Source organism: Acanthopagrus latus, chromosome 15 (genome assembly GCF_904848185.1).
Source record: "Acanthopagrus latus isolate v.2019 chromosome 15, fAcaLat1.1, whole genome shotgun sequence".
Lineage (NCBI taxonomy): Eukaryota > Metazoa > Chordata > Actinopteri > Spariformes > Sparidae > Acanthopagrus > Acanthopagrus latus.
Window position 1 is genome coordinate 25,572,775 of NC_051053.1, and position 18,125 is coordinate 25,590,899.

The 18,125-nt window shown below is 42.2% G+C and overlaps 2 protein-coding genes across 3 annotated transcripts; one reads left to right on the forward strand and one right to left on the reverse strand.

Annotated features, from left to right (window-relative positions):
* Window positions 1-166: 166 nt before the first annotated feature.
* On the forward strand, window positions 167-12,554 carry LOC119033996. Of its 2 annotated transcripts, XM_037124673.1 has the most exons (4): window positions 167-339; window positions 662-5,769; window positions 5,870-6,726; window positions 7,823-12,554. In XM_037124673.1, the coding sequence occupies exons 2-3, from the start codon at window positions 701-703 to the stop codon at window positions 6,690-6,692; spliced, it is 5,892 nt and encodes a 1,963-aa protein (XP_036980568.1). In that variant the 5' UTR covers window positions 167-339; window positions 662-700; the 3' UTR covers window positions 6,693-6,726; window positions 7,823-12,554. The 2 variants fall into 2 exon arrangements, with proteins under 2 accessions (XP_036980568.1, XP_036980567.1); XM_037124672.1 differs by lacking the exon at window positions 7,823-12,554 and having other exon boundaries at window positions 5,870-7,649.
* LOC119033999 (cytochrome c) lies at window positions 11,600-15,502 on the reverse strand. Its single transcript, XM_037124680.1, has 3 exons — window positions 15,346-15,502; window positions 13,441-13,615; window positions 11,600-12,955 (listed from the first exon to the last, which is right to left on the reverse strand). The coding sequence occupies exons 2-3, from the start codon at window positions 13,607-13,609 to the stop codon at window positions 12,810-12,812; spliced, it is 315 nt and encodes a 104-aa protein (XP_036980575.1). The 5' UTR covers window positions 13,610-13,615; window positions 15,346-15,502; the 3' UTR covers window positions 11,600-12,809.
* Between the last annotated feature and the right edge of the window lie 2,623 nt (window positions 15,503-18,125).

Below are 18,125 nucleotides of genomic sequence, written 5' to 3' on the forward strand. Positions count from 1 at the left end.
GTGTGTGTGTGTGTGTGTCTATATATGTGTGTGTGTGTGTGTGTGTGTTAGAACACTGAGAACAGATCAAAAGATCAAAGCAGAACAAAACTCTAGAACCTTAGAATTTCCTTGATGCATCAAAGCCACTCCATTCTACAGAGTTCACAGGTGGTTCATCTCCACAGTGAACCTCATTTCAATCCTAGATTTTGGACTGAATACATCTCAACGTAGCGAGAGATAAAGAGCATATCTTCATCGACACTTTCACCTACTACAACTTCATTTGAAGGATAGAGGTGTAAAAAGGCAAGAAGAATCAGGAAGGACATCATTAGAGAATCTCATCCCAAAGAGGTAAATATCACCAAACAAACTCAAGTATGTTTTGAGATACATTTGCTAGTTGGCCTGTACAGTTATTGTCTTTAATATTAAGAGTCTAAACACAAAACGTGTGATTATATTATAAAGATATGACACATTGTTTTAGTTAAATTACTTGTACTTACTTACACAAAATTACCTTTGACACTCACCGAGATTTAATATCAGATTATTTTGTATGTTTTAACTACAATTGTGATATAATTTATACACAAACAGTTTGATTCAACAGCAATATTGGTACCAATGGTAGTTCGAGTGATAGCTTACACCTTTTTTTTTTCATTAACAGAATACAAACATTCAACTAGGCTCTCGGGATCCAGAAAAAATGGAAGGAGCAGGAGGACATTCCACAGACAGGACAGCAGGGCTAGGATCAACCTCCAGAGCCTCCAGCAGCATCAGTGAGAGTACTCTCTCTGGTTCATCGACTACCTCAGATGTTGCCAGCAAGCTTGTCTCAGCGACACTGGGTAGAGCTGCTGACAATCTCGATGAGCTGAGGCAGTGTATCTCCAGGTGGGAGGCTGAGGGACACTCTGACACTGAGGATCACTGGGCATCTCACACCCAACAAAAGGTGGAGCAGCACTTGCATACGTTTTTTAACCTGAGGCGAGTGTTTGCAGAGCACCAAGGGAATGCAACAGAAGACATACTTGAAGACCTTCAGCATTTGAAAAAATCAATGAAGGCAAATGACAAATCACCACGTAGGATGCACAAAAAGATTTGTAAGGGGTTTAAGTCAGTATGTCAGTGTTTTTCCATTAGTCATCCAAAAACAAAGGTGACTGATGAACAAGGCTTGGGTATGGCTGCAGGATCACAAAGCAGCAGCTCCACACTTGACTCTACATTGCATGGACCGTCTCCTAGTGGCTCACTCCACTCATTTCAAGCAGTGGAGTCTTGCGTTGTGATGTCTCCTATCATGGAGGAAGACCTTGTCACAGACATGGATTCGACACCGGCACCCTCTGGACAGGACGGACATGTTGAACCTTCAGAGGTTCATGTGGATGAAGTCGTTGGATCAGCCAGCAGCGGTTCTTACTTGAAAAGATCGGTGAAGGCAGACAAGAAGTCATCACGAAGGATGGACAAAAAGATCTGTAAGGGGTTTAAGTCGGTATGTCAGTGTTTTTCCATTAGTCATCCAAAAACAAAGGTGACTGATGAACAAGGCTTGGATGTGGCTGAAGGATCACAAAGCAGCAGCTCCACACTTGACTCTACATTGCATGGACCGTCTCCTAGTGGCTCACTCCGCTCATTCCAAGCAGTGGAGTCTTGCGTTGTGATGTCTCCTATCATGGAGGAAGACCTTGTCACAGACATGGATTCGACACCGGCACCCTCTGGACAGGACGGACATGTTGAACCTTCAGAGGTTCATGTGGATGAAGTCGTTGGATCAGCCAGCAGCGGTTCTTATTTGAAACAATCAGTGAAGGCAGATAAGAAATCGTTGCGAGGGATGGACAAAAAGATCTGTAAGGGGTTCAAGTCAGTATGTCAGTGTTTTTCCATTAGTCATCCAAAAACAAAGGTGACTGATGAACAAGGCTTGGGTATGGCTGCAGGATCACAAAGCAGCAGCTCCACACTTGACTCTACATTGCATGGACCGTCTCCTAGTGGCTCACTCCGCTCATTTCAAGCAGTGGAGTCTTGCGTTGCAATGTCTCCTATCATGGAGGAAGACCTTGTCACAGACATGGATTCGACACCGGCACCCTTAGAACAGGACGGACATGTTGAACCTTCAGAGGTTCATGTGGATGAAGTCGTTGGATCAGCCAGCAGCGGTTCTTACTTGAAAAGATCGGTGAAGGCAGACAAGAAGTCATCACGAAGGATGGACAAAAAGATCTGTAAGGGGTTTAAGTCGGTATGTCAGTGTTTTTCCATTAGTCATCCAAAAACAAAGGTGACTGATGAACAAGGCTTGGATGTGGCTGAAGGATCACAAAGCAGCAGCTCCACACTTGACTCTACATTGCATGGATCGTCTCCTAGTGGCTCACTCCGCTCATTCCAAGCAGTGGAGTCTTGCGTTGTGATGTCTCCTATCATGGAGGAAGACCTTGTCACAGACATGGATTCGACACCGGCACCCTCTGGACAGGACGGACATGTTGAACCTTCAGAGGTTCATGTGGATGAAGTCGTTGGATCAGCCAGCAGCGGTTCTTATTTGAAACAATCAGTGAAGGCAGATAAGAAATCGTTGCGAGGGATGGACAAAAAGATCTGTAAGGGGTTCAAGTCAGTATGTCAGTGTTTTTCCATTAGTCATCCAAAAACAAAGGTGACTGATGAACAAGGCTTGGGTATGGCTGCAGGATCACAAAGCAGCAGCTCCACACTTGACTCTACATTGCATGGACCGTCTCCTAGTGGCTCACTCCACTCATTCCAAGCAGTGGAATCTTGCGTTGCAATGTCTCCTATCATGGAGGAAGACCTTGTCACAGACATGGATTCGACACCGGCACCCTTAGAACAGGACGGACATGTTGAACCTTCAGAGGTTCATGTGGATGAAGTCGTTGGATCAGCCAGCAGTGGTTCTTACTTGAAAAGATCGGTGAAGGCAGACAAGAAGTCATCACGAAGGATGGACAAAAAGATCTGTAAGGGGTTTAAGTCGGTATGTCAGTGTTTTTCCATTAGTCATCCAAAAACAAAGGTGACTGATGAACAAGGCTTGGATGTGGCTGAAGGATCACAAAGCAGCAGCTCCACACTTGACTCTACATTGCATGGATCGTCTCCTAGTGGCTCACTCTGCTCATTCCAAGCAGTGGAGTCTTGCGTTGTGATGTCTCCTATCATGGAGGAAGACCTTGTCACAGACATGGATTCGACACCGGCACCCTCTGGACAGGACGGACATGTTGAACCTTCAGAGGTTCATGTGGATGAAGTCGTTGGATCAGCCAGCAGCGGTTCTTATTTGAAACAATCAGTGAAGGCAGATAAGAAATCGTTGCGAGGGACGGACAAAAAGATCTGTAAGGGGTTTAAGTCGGTATGTCAGTGTTTTTCCATTAGTCATCCAAAAACAAAGGTGACTGATGAACAAGGCTTGGGTATGGCTGCAGGATCACAAAGCAGCAGCTCCACACTTGACTCTACATTGCATGGACCGTCTCCTAGTGGCTCACTCCACTCATTTCAAGCAGTGGAGCCTTGCGTTGCAATGTCTCCTATCATGGAGGAAGACCTTGTCACAGACATGGATTCGACACCGGCACCCTTAGAACAGGACGGACATGTTGAACCGTCAGAGGTTCATGTGGATGAAGTCATTGGATCAGCCAGCAGCGGTTCTTACTTGAAAAGATCGGTGAAGGCAGACAAGAAATCATCCCGAAGGATGGACATAAAGATCTGTAAGGGGTTTAAGTCGGCATGTCAGTGTTTTTCCATTAGTCATCCAAAAACAAAGGTGACTGATGAACAAGGCTTGGATGTGGTTGAGGGATCGCAAAGCAGCAGCTTGACATGTGACTCTACATTGCATGGATCGTCTCCTAGTGGCTCACTCTGCTCATTCCAAGCAGCGGAGTCTTGCGTTGTGATGTCTCCTATCATGGAGGAAGACCTTGTCACAGACATGGATTCGACACCGGCACCCTCTGGACAGGACGGACATGTTGAACTTTCAGAGGTTCATGTGGATGAAGTCGTTGGATCAGCCAGCAGCGGTTCTTATTTGAAACAATCAGTGAAGGCAGATAAGAAATCGTTGCGAGGGACGGACAAAAAGATCTGTAAGGGGTTTAAGTCGGTATGTCAGTGTTTTTCCATTAGTCATCCAAAAACAAAGGTGACTGATGAACAAGGCTTGGGTATGGCTGCAGGATCACAAAGCAGCAGCTCCACACTTGACTCTACATTGCATGGACCGTCTCCTAGTGGCTCACTCCACTCATTTCAAGCAGTGGAGCCTTGCGTTGCAATGTCTCCTATCATGGAGGAAGACCTTGTCACAGACATGGATTCGACACCGGCACCCTTAGAACAGGACGGACATGTTGAACCTTCAGAGGTTCATGTGGATGAAGTCGTTGGATCAGCCAGCAGCGGTTCTTATTTGAAACAATCAGTGAAGGCAGATAAGAAATCGTTGCGAGGGACGGACAAAAAGATCTGTAAGGGGTTTAAGTCAGTATGTCAGTGTTTTTCCATTAGTCATCCAAAAACAAAGGTGACTGATGAACAAGGCTTGGGTATGGCTGCAGGATCACAAAGCAGCAGCTCCACACTTGACTCTACATTGCATGGACCGTCTCCTAGTGGCTCACTCCACTCATTTCAAGCAGTGGAGCCTTGCGTTGCAATGTCTCCTATCATGGAGGAAGACCTTGTCACAGACATGGATTCGACACCGGCACCCTTAGAACAGGACGGACATGTTGAACCGTCAGAGGTTCATGTGGATGAAGTCATTGGATCAGCCAGCAGCGGCTCTTACTTGAAAAGATCGGTGAAGGCAGACAAGAAATCATCACGAAGGATGGACATAAAGATCTGTAAGGGGTTTAAGTCGGCATGTCAGTGTTTTTCCATTAGTCATCCAAAAACAAAGGTGACCGATGAACAAGGCTTGGACGTGGCTGAAGGATCACAAAGCAGCAGCTCCAAACTTGACTCTACATTGCATGGATCGTCTCCTAGTGGCTCACTCCGCTCATTCCAAGCAGCGGAGTCTTGCGTTGTGATGTCTCCTATCATGGAGGAAGACCTTGTCACAGACATGGATTCAACACCGGCACCCTTAGAACAGGACGGACATGTTGAACCTTCAGAGGTTCATGTGGATGAAGTCGTTGGATCAGCCAGCAGCGGTTCTTATTTGAAAAAATCATTGAATGCAAATGAGAAATCGCCGCGAAGGATGGACAAGATCTGTAAGGGGTTTAAGTCGGCATGTCAGTGTTTTTCCATGAGACATCTTGAACCTTCAGAGGTTCATGTGGGAGCTGAGCAAAATGTGGAGGAAAATGTCGAGACTGCCAGCAATAACCTGACATCCGGCCTTGCATCTCCTAGAGAGCTGTGCAACACTTTCTCAAACAGGTCCAGTGAGGATACCTGGACTGCTGAGAAGGCAGAACAAGTCACAGTCATGACTAAAGGCACTACAGCTATCATTGGGTCGCCAGCACCAGGACATGTATACAAGGTCTTTGGGTCATCCAGCACTGATGCTAATTTGCCAAAACCAGGATCTCCATCCCTTCCAGTTAAAGACAGAAACCAGATCATGAACGTGGACTCCACCTCAAGACAATCAGGACCGGACAGACATCTTGAAGATTCCCAAGATGACAAGAGCGCTGTCTACGTCATTGTCACAGGATTCATTGACAGCCTTACTAAAGAGTATGTATCTAATTTTCTCACTTAAATTCTTTGGCACACTGAAATACAATTGTGACATTTGTTGTGTTCTAACTCTGTTTTACTGATTTTTCTTTTTAAGGCAGCGGAAGGAATTGAGCAGAGGTGTTTATAGCGTGGACGTGCAGAAGAAGATGTCTGACAGCTTTTCAAAGGGGACGAAAGTTCTTATAAAAGAGCTCGAAGCTGAGCTTTCTGCACCCCTCCAAAGATCTGCTTCCCAAAACAGTAGTGGGCACACAAGGAGTTCGACCTCTTCCCAATTATGTGGGAATGAGGCAGTTGCCTGGGAGTTACTTTCAAAATTTACCAAGGAGTTGGACGTTACTGACGAACGTATGAGGCAGATTTTGAACTGCTCCGGTGGGAAGGCTCCGTGTGATGTAGCTGCTGCAAAAACACCTATAAGCATGTCATCCAGAATCATCAAGGACACTCAGAGCACTGAGGCGGTCAAGTTAATTCTGTCAGAGCCCAGTGATCAGAAACAAAGAACACCAGAGACAGAGACCACCAGAGTCCCGAAGAAAAAGTCATCGTGGTGGTGTATGAAGAAAAAAGTTGACCCCCTACCCTCCTCTGGAAGACAGGGCAATGGTTCAGGTTGCGTAGAACTCCCGCCCGTGAGGGAAGCCTGGACCGAGGTCAAGAAGAATGATGAGGCTCAGGATAAGCCTGCACAGACCAAACAGGCTTCGCTGCTAAAGAAATTCCAGTGCTGTTTTTCCACCAGCAGATTTCCACCAGTTTCTCTGGAGGACCAGGGCAGTGGTTCCGATTGTGTAGAACTCCCGCCCGTGAGGGAAGCTTGGTCCGAGGTCAAGAAGAATGACGATAAGCCTGCAGGGACCAAACAAGCTTCGCTGCTGAGTAGAATCTGGTGCTGCCTTTCCAGCGAGTGCTGATGTGGCTGCTGTTAGCACCGTTACCACGCAGCAAGTAGGTTGTGGATTTGATTCCCGGCTGGTGCCTACTACCCCGTCCTCCCTCCTCCACTTTTCCCACCTTTTTCTCTCTCTCTCTCTCTCTGTATCTCTTTCTCTTTCCCCTTTGTCCCCCTGAGATCCTGGTTCTGTTCTGACAAACAGAAGAGGTTACTGCTTAGTAAAAGGCAGTTTGTCCTCACTGCTGTCGCCCAGTGATGCTCATGGGGATCTTCAAAAAGTGCCATGAGATATAACATCTGTAATTACATGTAATCTCAACAAAACTGACTTGGCATAGGGCGTCACGGTGGAACAGTGGTTAGCACTGCTACCTCACAGCAAAGTGAGTTAGACTCCCCGTGTCTGCGTGGGTTCTCTCCAGGTGCTCTGGCTTCCTCCCACATGTAACTTCATTTAATGTTAGACATAAGAATACAAATGAATTGGCTGAAAATTAATCTAGTGTTCTCTGTCTGGTCTATGGTCAAATATGTGTTGGTTGTGGTGGTATGTTGGAAAACTTTAATGTCCACATGAGGCAGCTGATTTCATTACATAGGGCAGGACAAACATCATTATGGCATTAAGAAAACAATCTTACCTCAAGATCAGTTAATAGCAACAATATAAATAAAACTGTCCATTGTTGTCTGTGTCATGTCCTGAGACACAGCAAGACTTTAAGATGAGTAACTGGTTTCTGAATTCCGGGAGATGCAGCGTCTCCTCGGACTCTGTAGCTGTCTTTGTTGTCTGCTTGTTGTTGTAGTGGCAAGCTGCTAATGGTCGCTACTTTCAAATTAAAAGTCCCCCGCTAAGAAGTTCTACAAGTTCTTCCAGTTCTACACTCCAATGGGGTGCAATGTAAAGCTCTTATTTTGAAGTTTTAATTCAACCTGCCTCACTGTTCACGCCCAACTTCGTGCTTCATGTCACATCACGTGTTCACGCTGACCCCAGTGGCAAAGTTACGGCTTTTTGGAAAAGAAGGAATATTATGCCTCCCTTTCAGATAGACAAGGTGGCATATTTCAGCCTTTACCTTGCTGCAAATGTGCCACCTTTTCTATCTAAAAGTGGCTACTGACTGACTTTCTCTCTAAAACAAGACAAGAGAGCCCTTTACTGATGGAGGGACAGACATCAAGACAGCTGCCTGCTGAGAAATCATGGATAATTTAAGAATGGGGCACTTGAGATATTTAAAAACCATCGTGCTTGATTCCCATGGCACATGTCCAGTTTGGAGCTGTGGAGCTGATGGGAGAATTCCCAGTAAGGTCATCTGAATACATCAGGAATGTTTGGGAACTGAAGGGTTTACTATCTTCTTTCCCATCATGTGGCAGCAGCGTTTACATCACAGTCTTGCTGTATGTGAGGGGATACTATAGCTTTTCAATTCAGAATACACTAAAATAATCTAACAGAAATCACCTGCTAGAGTCAATTACAATTGGGGTCAATGGTGAAAATCAGCAACATATGTAGGGAATCATTTCAATGACAATAATTGTATTGATAAGTAAAAAGACAAGAGAAGAGGTAGAAAAAGTAATCATTTGGCTCTACTTTTAGGTTACTCATTCTATGTTCAAGCGATTAAAAGAAAAAAGAAACTAGTCACCAAATTGAAATTGTGATATGACAATTTAGCACGACAGGTCAAAATGAATATGGCAAAAAGCTTACATTTATAATGGCAATAGAGAGTGTAGAAGGAAATGACAGTATATGAATCATATAAAGGTGAAAATATATAATTAATGTTGTGGAGGAGTCGACATGGAGAAGCTTAAATGGATGTGTTATAACTGAAACAGGAAACAAAGATGAACAAGACTATTGGAAAGGAAAAATGTGATGGCAAACATCGCTCATGATTAAAAAATATGTGTGGACGAGGGTGCCCTCATGTGGTCGAATATATTACAGCAGTGTGGCAAAAACAACATATGACAAAAACACTGTAGTACTCTATTTTTTAAAATTAGTATGAAGGTTGTAGTTGTCCACCAGTACCCTCACTACCAACTCACAAACTATCTATGATGATAAACCACGACTGAAACCTGAACACCAGGCTGACAGAAATACAGCCATGAACAAAGAAACCATTATTTATGGTCTGAAGTGCAACAGGCTGTACAAATGTCAATGTGGGCATCTTAACCCTGTGATGTCATGTAAATACCTCAAAATCAGCAGAGAGAATAAGCCTAAAAGGTAAAGTTGTTGGCAAGACACCAAAGCTACGAGCTGAAACTCCCTAGAAGGATCTGTGAAACTGAGTGGAGCTGGAGACACAGGTGAAAATTCCCTGTACATTCATCAATACATGTGACACCTTTCATTCTCACACTGTGATTTAATCTATTGTTTGTTATCAAAACATAGATTACAGAGATTTTATGGTTAGGATTAGCAGCGAGAGCATACATTATATCAGTGCGGGTGCTCAGAAGTACAAATAATAAAACGTGTGTGTTTGCAGTCAAAGCAGTTAGAAAAACAATGTTGTGACCTCATGAGGCCTCACGTGACTTCAGGCTTCTGAGGCTCTGTCAAATCCACACACCTGTTTGTCATCCATAACTCTATATTTGGGTCAGCTGTATTTATATCTCATAAGGGAGACCCTCATTTACAGCTGGCAAGGTGTGTGTGCATGTGTGTGTGTGTGGTTATGGCTTAGGTTACCTTCAGGACGCATTTCAGCCGCATGACCATTTCATTTGGGGCAGAGGGGGCAAAAGCAATCAGAAAACAGTTGATTTTTGGCTCAGTGGGAAAGGTTAGGGTTCGGTTCAGGTAGGAAAAAGGTTATTTTAGTTCTCTTAAAATTATTAAATCCAAATCTTGGTGATAAAATTCCCTGTTTTCCAAATGTACCGCTCAGGGGAGGGTTGGTTGTGTCCCAGTCTGGCGACATTGTAAGTGTGCAAGTGCAGAGCGAACAGCTGATGAAGGAATCATTTCCCTGATCAGAAGGTCAAATCCAAATTTGATTGGTCCTCATCTTAAAGGTCCCAATCCTTTAAAAACACTTGAAATGATACAACAACTATTTAATGACTACATCAGAGTACTAATGATTATAATAAAAAGTCTGTGTGTGTGTGTGTGTGCCTTATGTTGCTCTGTATAAATGTCACCATAAATTACAAACAGCAATTAAGAGCTAATTTAAAACAGCAGTGACATTGTCATTTATGACATAATTTATCAAATCTGGGCCCCACAATCTTAACATGCTCTCGTCTGTGATTAATGGATTTATTGATTGATTTTACAGTTAATATGTAAACATGTACACAATTTCCTATTTTCTCTCTTACTTATCAGACTTATATAGCTGCCCCTCTTATCTGCAACTATCAATTATCTTGCTTCTCTGAGGTTGTAATTGTTAAAGGACTCATATTATGCTCATTCTTAGGTTCATAGAATAGTTTACATGATTTAATGCTAAAAAGTATACATCAGTTCTTTCTCATTCTGTCCATCGCAGCAGCACTTTTTCTCCTACTCTGTCTGAAATGCTCTATTTTAGCTCCTGTCTCTTTAAGGCCACCAAGTCTCCTCTGATTGGTCAGCTCACACACGCCTGACCCAGCGCTGCTTAAAAACCACAGAGCAAAATTAATCGTTACTCACCAAGACAGCTGCTAGGCTTAAATTGTGCAAATGTGTGACTTGGTGACATAGTGTGACATCACAAAGTCACAGGATTAAAAGCAGGACTGCCAACGAGGCGTTTCAGGACAAGTGTTTTCTGTGGGAGAGAGGAGCATCAGTTTGTGCTGACTTTGACACAGTAGGTCTCCTTTAAGACCCCTTTGTTGTTGACTTGTCTTTTTTTTCCAGTTGTTGTTGCAAGTGTATAGTTTATCAGCTGCTCACCTGATCTCTCCATCTCTCTGTCCACCTGTTCCTGTTGGCTCACCTTTGTTTCCTGGTTATCTCGTTACCTTGCTGTTACTACCGCCTCTTTTTAGCTGCTGTCTGTTGACCCTTGCTTTGCTTGTGCCTCTGGGTCATATTTCCTGGACCAGTTGCGAGAGCCATGTTCTTTAGTCTTTCATTACAAGAGTGTCAGTGTGATGAAATGTTCTTTCTAATAATAATAACACCCGCTTTGACCACCAGGTGTTACTGGTCTGTCCTTGAGGCTGCTGTGTCTCTTCATATTTATTTAACTACACAAAGATACAGGAGACTGTTTGAACCATTGTGATCACCAGAGCTACTTCACAGACACAATCAACTGTACTTACACCTTTTTTTCCATATGAAAGTATGTAATTAGGTGGAACATAATACTCCATAACAGATGTTTATCTTAATTATGGTTTCCTACAAACTTGTCTCTCATAAGATTTAACGAGTTTACAGCCTAGCAGCACAAATAGCCTTAATGTCCGCAGCCTGGTGTAGTCAGGCAGTTTGTTTGAAGACAGATCCAGACTGATCCAGTCACGTCCCTGCTGCACGCTGAGCTTTGATCGGATGGGGGAAACGTGACAGGGGACACGACCTGAGCCGTCCTCTGCTGGCACTGTTCCTAGAAAGATCTCATGAGCAGTGTGGGATTATATAACATTATGGTGTACATGAGCAGATGTGGCTGTCATAGAAGGAGTTAAGTCCAACTCAGCCAGAAGTCATGATGTGCACTAACAGAGGACAAAAGGACAGAAGATGATATTTTTATGAGCGGCTGTAAAATCTAATCTGATCCACGCCCTCTAAACAGGAAACAACTATGTCATTAAGTTGCTTCTTCTATTGAAACAGTCTTAATGACAGTTAACAAGCAGACTAACAAGCAGTGTTAGTTGGAGACAAAAAATTAGGAGCTTGAAATGAAGAGACCACCAGTTGGGTTTATATTTCTGGACGTTTTCTTTTAATCAATCCATCATCCTTCCTGCTCACAACTACACGACATAGCTACCACATTATAATATTATTCATGTGCACCAAGAGCAAGCAGCCCCATCAAACAATTGTATAGTTACAGTCTCAGATTGTGGTAAAATAAGTTAAAACGACACTCTTTCAGGCCTGTGAAACCAGGTAAATAACAAAGTCTTTCCTCCCTCCAGATGGTGCATTCGATGGGTTTTTATATAATACAGTAGCTCCACAACATTGTTAGGCATGGTGATTGAATTATAGCTGATTTCACACTGTAGGGATCTCAGCACAGTGATGGTTTAAGGCATTAACATGCACTCAAACCCCACAATTCTTAGCTGTAAAGAGGCAGATAAGAGTGAGTCACGCTTTGACAATGTTTAAAAAACTCGTAGAGTCTTAATGACAGCAGGGTTAAAAACAGGAGCTCAGAGGGGCTGCTTCAGTAACCGTAGAGATCAGGCTGTGTTCGGCATTGTACCGTGAAACTACAGGGAGTTTTAGGACAACATATTTAGTGTGTTAAATCTGAGGGGCATTCACGCAAAGTGGGAGTTTCTAATAACTGGGATATATAATAGGGCGTGCAGGTTAACAACGCTGTCACTTTTTGTAGGGTCAGAAACTCCAGCTGTCATGAAAGCTGGCAGTGTATTGGTAATCAGCACCAGTTAACCACCAAAAGTCCCAAGATCTCCAACCGTTGTCGCTTTGATGTAACTGATATTAGATGTTTTTTCAGACATAGTTTCACAAATGAGGTTGATGTCGGGCGGCTCTCCAAGCAGAAAGTACAGGACAAGTGTTGTCATGGAAAACAGAATGAGTGACAGGTCAGGTAACCTATCATTTTATACATTTCAAATGATGTTATTTGTTTATTGTTCTTCTCAGTCAGATTGACAAAAACTAAAAAAAAAAGGACTGTGGTTTTATGTTAAGCCACTTGAACTATTGCTCGTACCCTGACATTAAAAAGAGGAAGTGACACTTGCTGTGAACTCAGCAGCTCACAAGATGTGCCACTTTTCTAACCTTCGACAATATATATATTAATCTTATGTACAAATGACTAAACATAAAACCATATTAAGCAAGTGCAAGCCTAAAAATAAACGACAAAAAGAAGAAAACAATAAAATGACATTAAATATTCTGATCTGTATGACAGCGTATTCATGATGTCGCTGATTTAAGGTATGCAACGAGATCCGCGCGCTCTCCCTTCTTCTTGATGCCAGCGAAGATCATTTTGGTGCCAGGAATGTACTTCTTGGGGTTCTCCAGGTACTCCATCAAGGTGGCATCACCCCACACAATACCTGGGGAGATTAAAAATGATATGATTTCATGATGATGAAAGCAGGATAAATTATTTAATCAACAAAAAGAGCCACTGCTTTAAGTCTTTTCTATAAACCACTGAGGTTACTTATGCGGAAATTATTATCGACAGAAAGCTAATTGATAACGTTAATAATTAACGACGGATTTAGCTCAGATGGCAAACAGTCTCTCAGTTCGGCTCTTTTGGAAAAACATCTGAAGATGTCAACTTGGACATACTTACAAAATAGTAATAAACAGATTAATTGATAAATTACCTGCAGCCCTAAAATTATCCATCAATTATGATGAATGGGCCCCACTGCTCCAACTTCATATAGTGACTCTTCATGAGATATTATAGTTATGTCCCATTATCACACTGATCATCTTATATATATATATATATATATCTAGATGCCATCTGCAAACAATCACGCTCCCCCTCTTTGCTTGCTCATTCAACCACTGGTGAACTGACCTTTACTCTTGTTGGCGTCTGTGTATGAGTAGCCCTCCGCCTGGCCGGTCTTGCGTCCGAACAGACCCCAGAGGTTGGGGCCCACCTTGTGCTTGCCACCCTGCTCTACTGTGTGGCACTGTGCACACTTCTGGACGAAAGCCTTCTTTCCTTTGGCAATGTCTCCCATAGTCAACTGCAGAAAAAGGAAGAGAGAGGGAAAAAAAGAACAGAAAGAAAAGAAGTCAGCAAATTGTAATAATCTATATCTATACTGGACTGTGTGTTTAGGTCCAATAAAACTGCCCATCTTCTATTCATAGATCACAGTTATGACAGGAAGCTCGGCCACGGCTCTGCTCTGACCGACGCCATCTTGTGAAGGTCGTGTAAGGAGACAACTTTATCTGCTTTCTTTGTATTGCATTCAGGCAAGTCGTAACATTCCCCTGTGCGCTCTGGCAGCCTGCCGAGGTCATTTCAAGGAAACCCAACGACATACCTTCGCAGGAAACCACCCTTAATAAAACACATTAGCTTAGCCTTCACTCACTCCCGTTATATCACAGTTATCAGCCAGTCTCGGCTCGGGTTACTTCACCAGAAGAGCTGCCAGGCTTGTCCAGTAAATGCGGTTTATCTTAACAGGTATCCCGCCATGAGGGTATAGCTTTAACATGTCGCTGTTGAAGAGGAAAGCCAGAGAGTTTAAGCGAGCTAACACTGATGTACTTAGCTACAGGTGGGTTACATGACACATGCCAGTGTGGCAGAAGTGAGACAGGTACCAACATGTGTGCCCTTCCCTCCTCGTAATACCAACCAGGAAGCATTTACAACGCGTGAATAACATGCTACCTAATTAGCTTGACCACTGCCACTGTTAAACAATAAAGAAAATACGGTTGTGTTGATTTAAAATAGAGCTTTTATATCACCAGGCATTTCATCAACATTTCAAGGGGTACGCTGCAGATTTTAGCGCAGCCGGTGCGGCTTGTCCTGACGTGACCTCGGTCGTGTTCACCCGCAGCAGCCCGACTGATAACACTGCCAAACAGTCAAATCTAACACTTACAGCTCGGAAAAGCTTTCATATACAAGCGATTTACAACACTCATATCTTTTTTATTAGATTAACTATCAAACAATGACCTCTTATCACATTTACTATTAGCTAACAGTCACTCTGCATGAATTAAAGGACTGCAGCAGGTGGATCTGGAGTTATATAATAACATGTAACTCACTCTGTACCTTATAGCATACAGATCTTTATACATATGTACAATCAGAAGTAAAGAGGGAGGTTAAGTTAGCTTTTATGTCACAGCCCACACAGCTCCTTAACATGGTGGGCTACACATCCTTCTAGGGAAGCATCAAGGACACACAGCACTGCCTCTAGAAACTGAAAGCAGCTTCTGTTCACAGTCACAGTTTTGTTTTTTTACATTTTAAATTTGAAAAGGACAAAGCTCAGTGAGCTAGGTTAGCTTGGTGTGGCTAGCCTGCTAGTAAGGTTAGCCGGAGATGTGTCACCCCATCCAGGTTGTCAAGGATGCTTCAATGTCGGCGTAGAAAAGCTCGCACTCGGCTCAAAGATATAAGCCTAAACAGTTGAATCAAGCGGACAGCAGGGCCGCATGATGATCTTAAATATACACATCTGTCCAACATTTACACAATCCTATAAAAACACACCGCATTACTCTTAAATAACGGGCTACGTTGATGGACGCTTTAATGCAACGCAAAGAGAGCAGCCGAGCAATTCACCAACATGGCGGCTACCGTTACTAGAATCTTCCGTTGGGACTCAGCCGCCCAGCATCTCCCTCCAGTTTCAGCATCATTTTGACTAATAACGCCACAAAGCCAGTGTTTAGTTCATTCATCCCTTAAATAAGAGGCATAAAAACTTACCTTTTGGTTCAAATGAGCGGGGATAAAATCACTCCGGTGCCGGTGTAGGCTGCTTCTCTCTGCCGGTGAACGGTTTCTGTCGGTCGCAAAGAAGGTCACTCTACTTTAGAGGCACCGGCTTTTGACGTCATCATCCAATCACGTGCAGGGCGGGCGCTATCCTCTGAATCCTGACGTGGTGACTTCAATCCGGCCGCGTCCTGTTTTTTTATTTTTTGCATCGAGGCGCTTCCTTACCCGACTTTATGTGCTTCTTTTCATGTAGAAAATAGCTCTTTTGGGGGGAAACGAGCTGAAATAAACTCTGATAAATGAAAACTGGAGACATAATGTTGCTGTGGTCGATGGTTCCGTAAAGGGATGGAAGAAGGGTCCAGTGAAGGAAGCGAAAAGTGTGGATTTGTACTGGTACCCGCATTCTCCGACTTCCATTGTGACGACAGAGGCACCTGCAGGAGCGCATAGGCTATATAAGGACTTTAAAATGTGCGTTTCTTTACTGTTAAAATGGACAAATTTGAGTGTTTTAGCATTTGAGATATACAGTAAATGTAGTTCATCCATCATAATCAATTTCAAAGATTCTGGAAATAAAGGAAAAACTCAACAAAGCTTAATATTTTTGCCTCTATTTCATAATGATAAAAAAGTCTGGACATACATGTTGCTGGGCATTCAAGCTTTTCCAGTTGTGGTTGAATTTTCCATTTTTTGTAATTAGGATTATTAATAGGATAAGTAGAGACAAACATCAGAAAACTGGCAAATGGCAAAAAGGCAAATGATGAAATATAATTACTAAAAGTAAAGAAAGGCATGTGTTAACAAGTGGTTCAGGTGATTTTTTCACAGTGTCCTCAGCCTGAAGGGTGAGAGTCTAGTTAATGAGTAACAACCTACAGAGTACAGTGCTCCATACGTTTTCATTCTGGGTCAGAGTTCAGTTGAGGTGACTTGGTCAGACTTATCTTCTGTACGCTATAACTCTAATATTTCTGTCTGGTGCTAGACTACAATCGGGAAAATTCAAAAAGATCAACACAGGTTTAATCAACATATTAGGTATACAGCAAAAAGACACTGTGAGAAACAAATTTATAGCTCTTAAACAACTCCAATATAATCTTCAACCTAGACTTCTGTCTAACACAAACACTTCTGTGTAACACAAAAATATGTGGTTATTTGCTAATCTTTTTTCCTCATACACTCAATTAAAAAACAGTCCAAAGACAATATCTAGAGTTTCACCTCATCACCTTCATTGATTATTGCAAATATGTGCTTATTTTGAATTTGATGCTAACAACATATTTCAAACAAGTTGTGAAATGTTATAAAAACACCTGTTTGGAACATTTCACTGGTGAACAGGTGATAGTTTTATGAAGACAGTGGCACACATGATTGAAAAAAGGACATGTGCTCAGGAAGACTTTGTAAAACTGTCATCTGTAAACACAGTCTGTTTGTAAATGTTTTAATTCTGTCTTTATTTACCTTTTGGAATTGAGGTTAAACATTTATCCTCAAGAGGATTGCTCAGCAGGTGCTATAACACAGAGCCACACACACACACACACACACACACACACACACACACACACACACACACACACACACACAGAGCATATGGTGGCACAATTATAGATCATTCCTGAGACCCTCACCCCAACCCGACAAAAGAGTCACATGCTTCTGACGCGGTAACATCAGCTGACAGACTTATGTGTGTGTTATATGCTCTGTGGTTAAGTAACATAATAGCCTACACTTAGTTACCATCCACCACTGTAACTCATGTTAGGATACTTTCAACATTTGTCAATTAAATGTATTAATGGACCTTTCTGGTATGTTGAATTAAGTGCATTTACTCAAGTACAAATTTTATATATATACACATTTTCTTGATTGTATTTTCTTCTCCTAGTAATCCACAGTGGAAATAATAGACTTTTTTACTCCACAATATATATATATTTTTTTTTTTTATGAATTTGGTCGTTACAGATTAAGATTACGGCATGCAAAACATTAGAACATGTGCAAGTACAGCTGATATGATTAGTCAATTAATTGATTAACAGGCAACTATTTAGATAATCATTTAAATCATTTAGGCCCTCTATTTTAAATGCCAACACAACAATCCTCTCAAATGTGAGGAGTTGCTGTTTTTTCTTTTAATTGCTTTAATTAATTCAATGTATTTGAAACAATTTTAAATATTATACAAAAAGTCAAGTGTTGTGAGGGTGTCACTTTGGGTAAGTTAGATAAATCAGTAATGATATGGACGTTTATGTTATAATGCATGCGTAACAGTTATCTAACTAATAATATCTAGTAATATATCTGTCACAGGGGTCTTTTCTTCAATAACTTTTTATTTTTATTTTAATACTTTCAGAATGATATTTTGTTGTGATTGCACATACAGAATTTTACATATGTAAACGAATTATTTACTTCTAATGGAGCACTTTTACAATGTGACATTGGTATTTTTCTTGAGTAAAGGATGTGACTTCATCCTGCACAGCTGGTGAGTTACAAAAGCTCTCTGCAGCATCCTTTTGTAATGTCCCACAGGGTGCTGTTACATCTCCTGTACAGCAGGTGGCAGCAAAGGTCACTATCTTTGCGGTCGAGTACGTCTCTACTGATAGATTCACAACTATAAGAATTAACACAATTAACGTATTAATTCATATCAAGAATACATAAAGTGATAAAACAGTTGTGGCTAAAACATTTAAAGATACCATCAAATGATT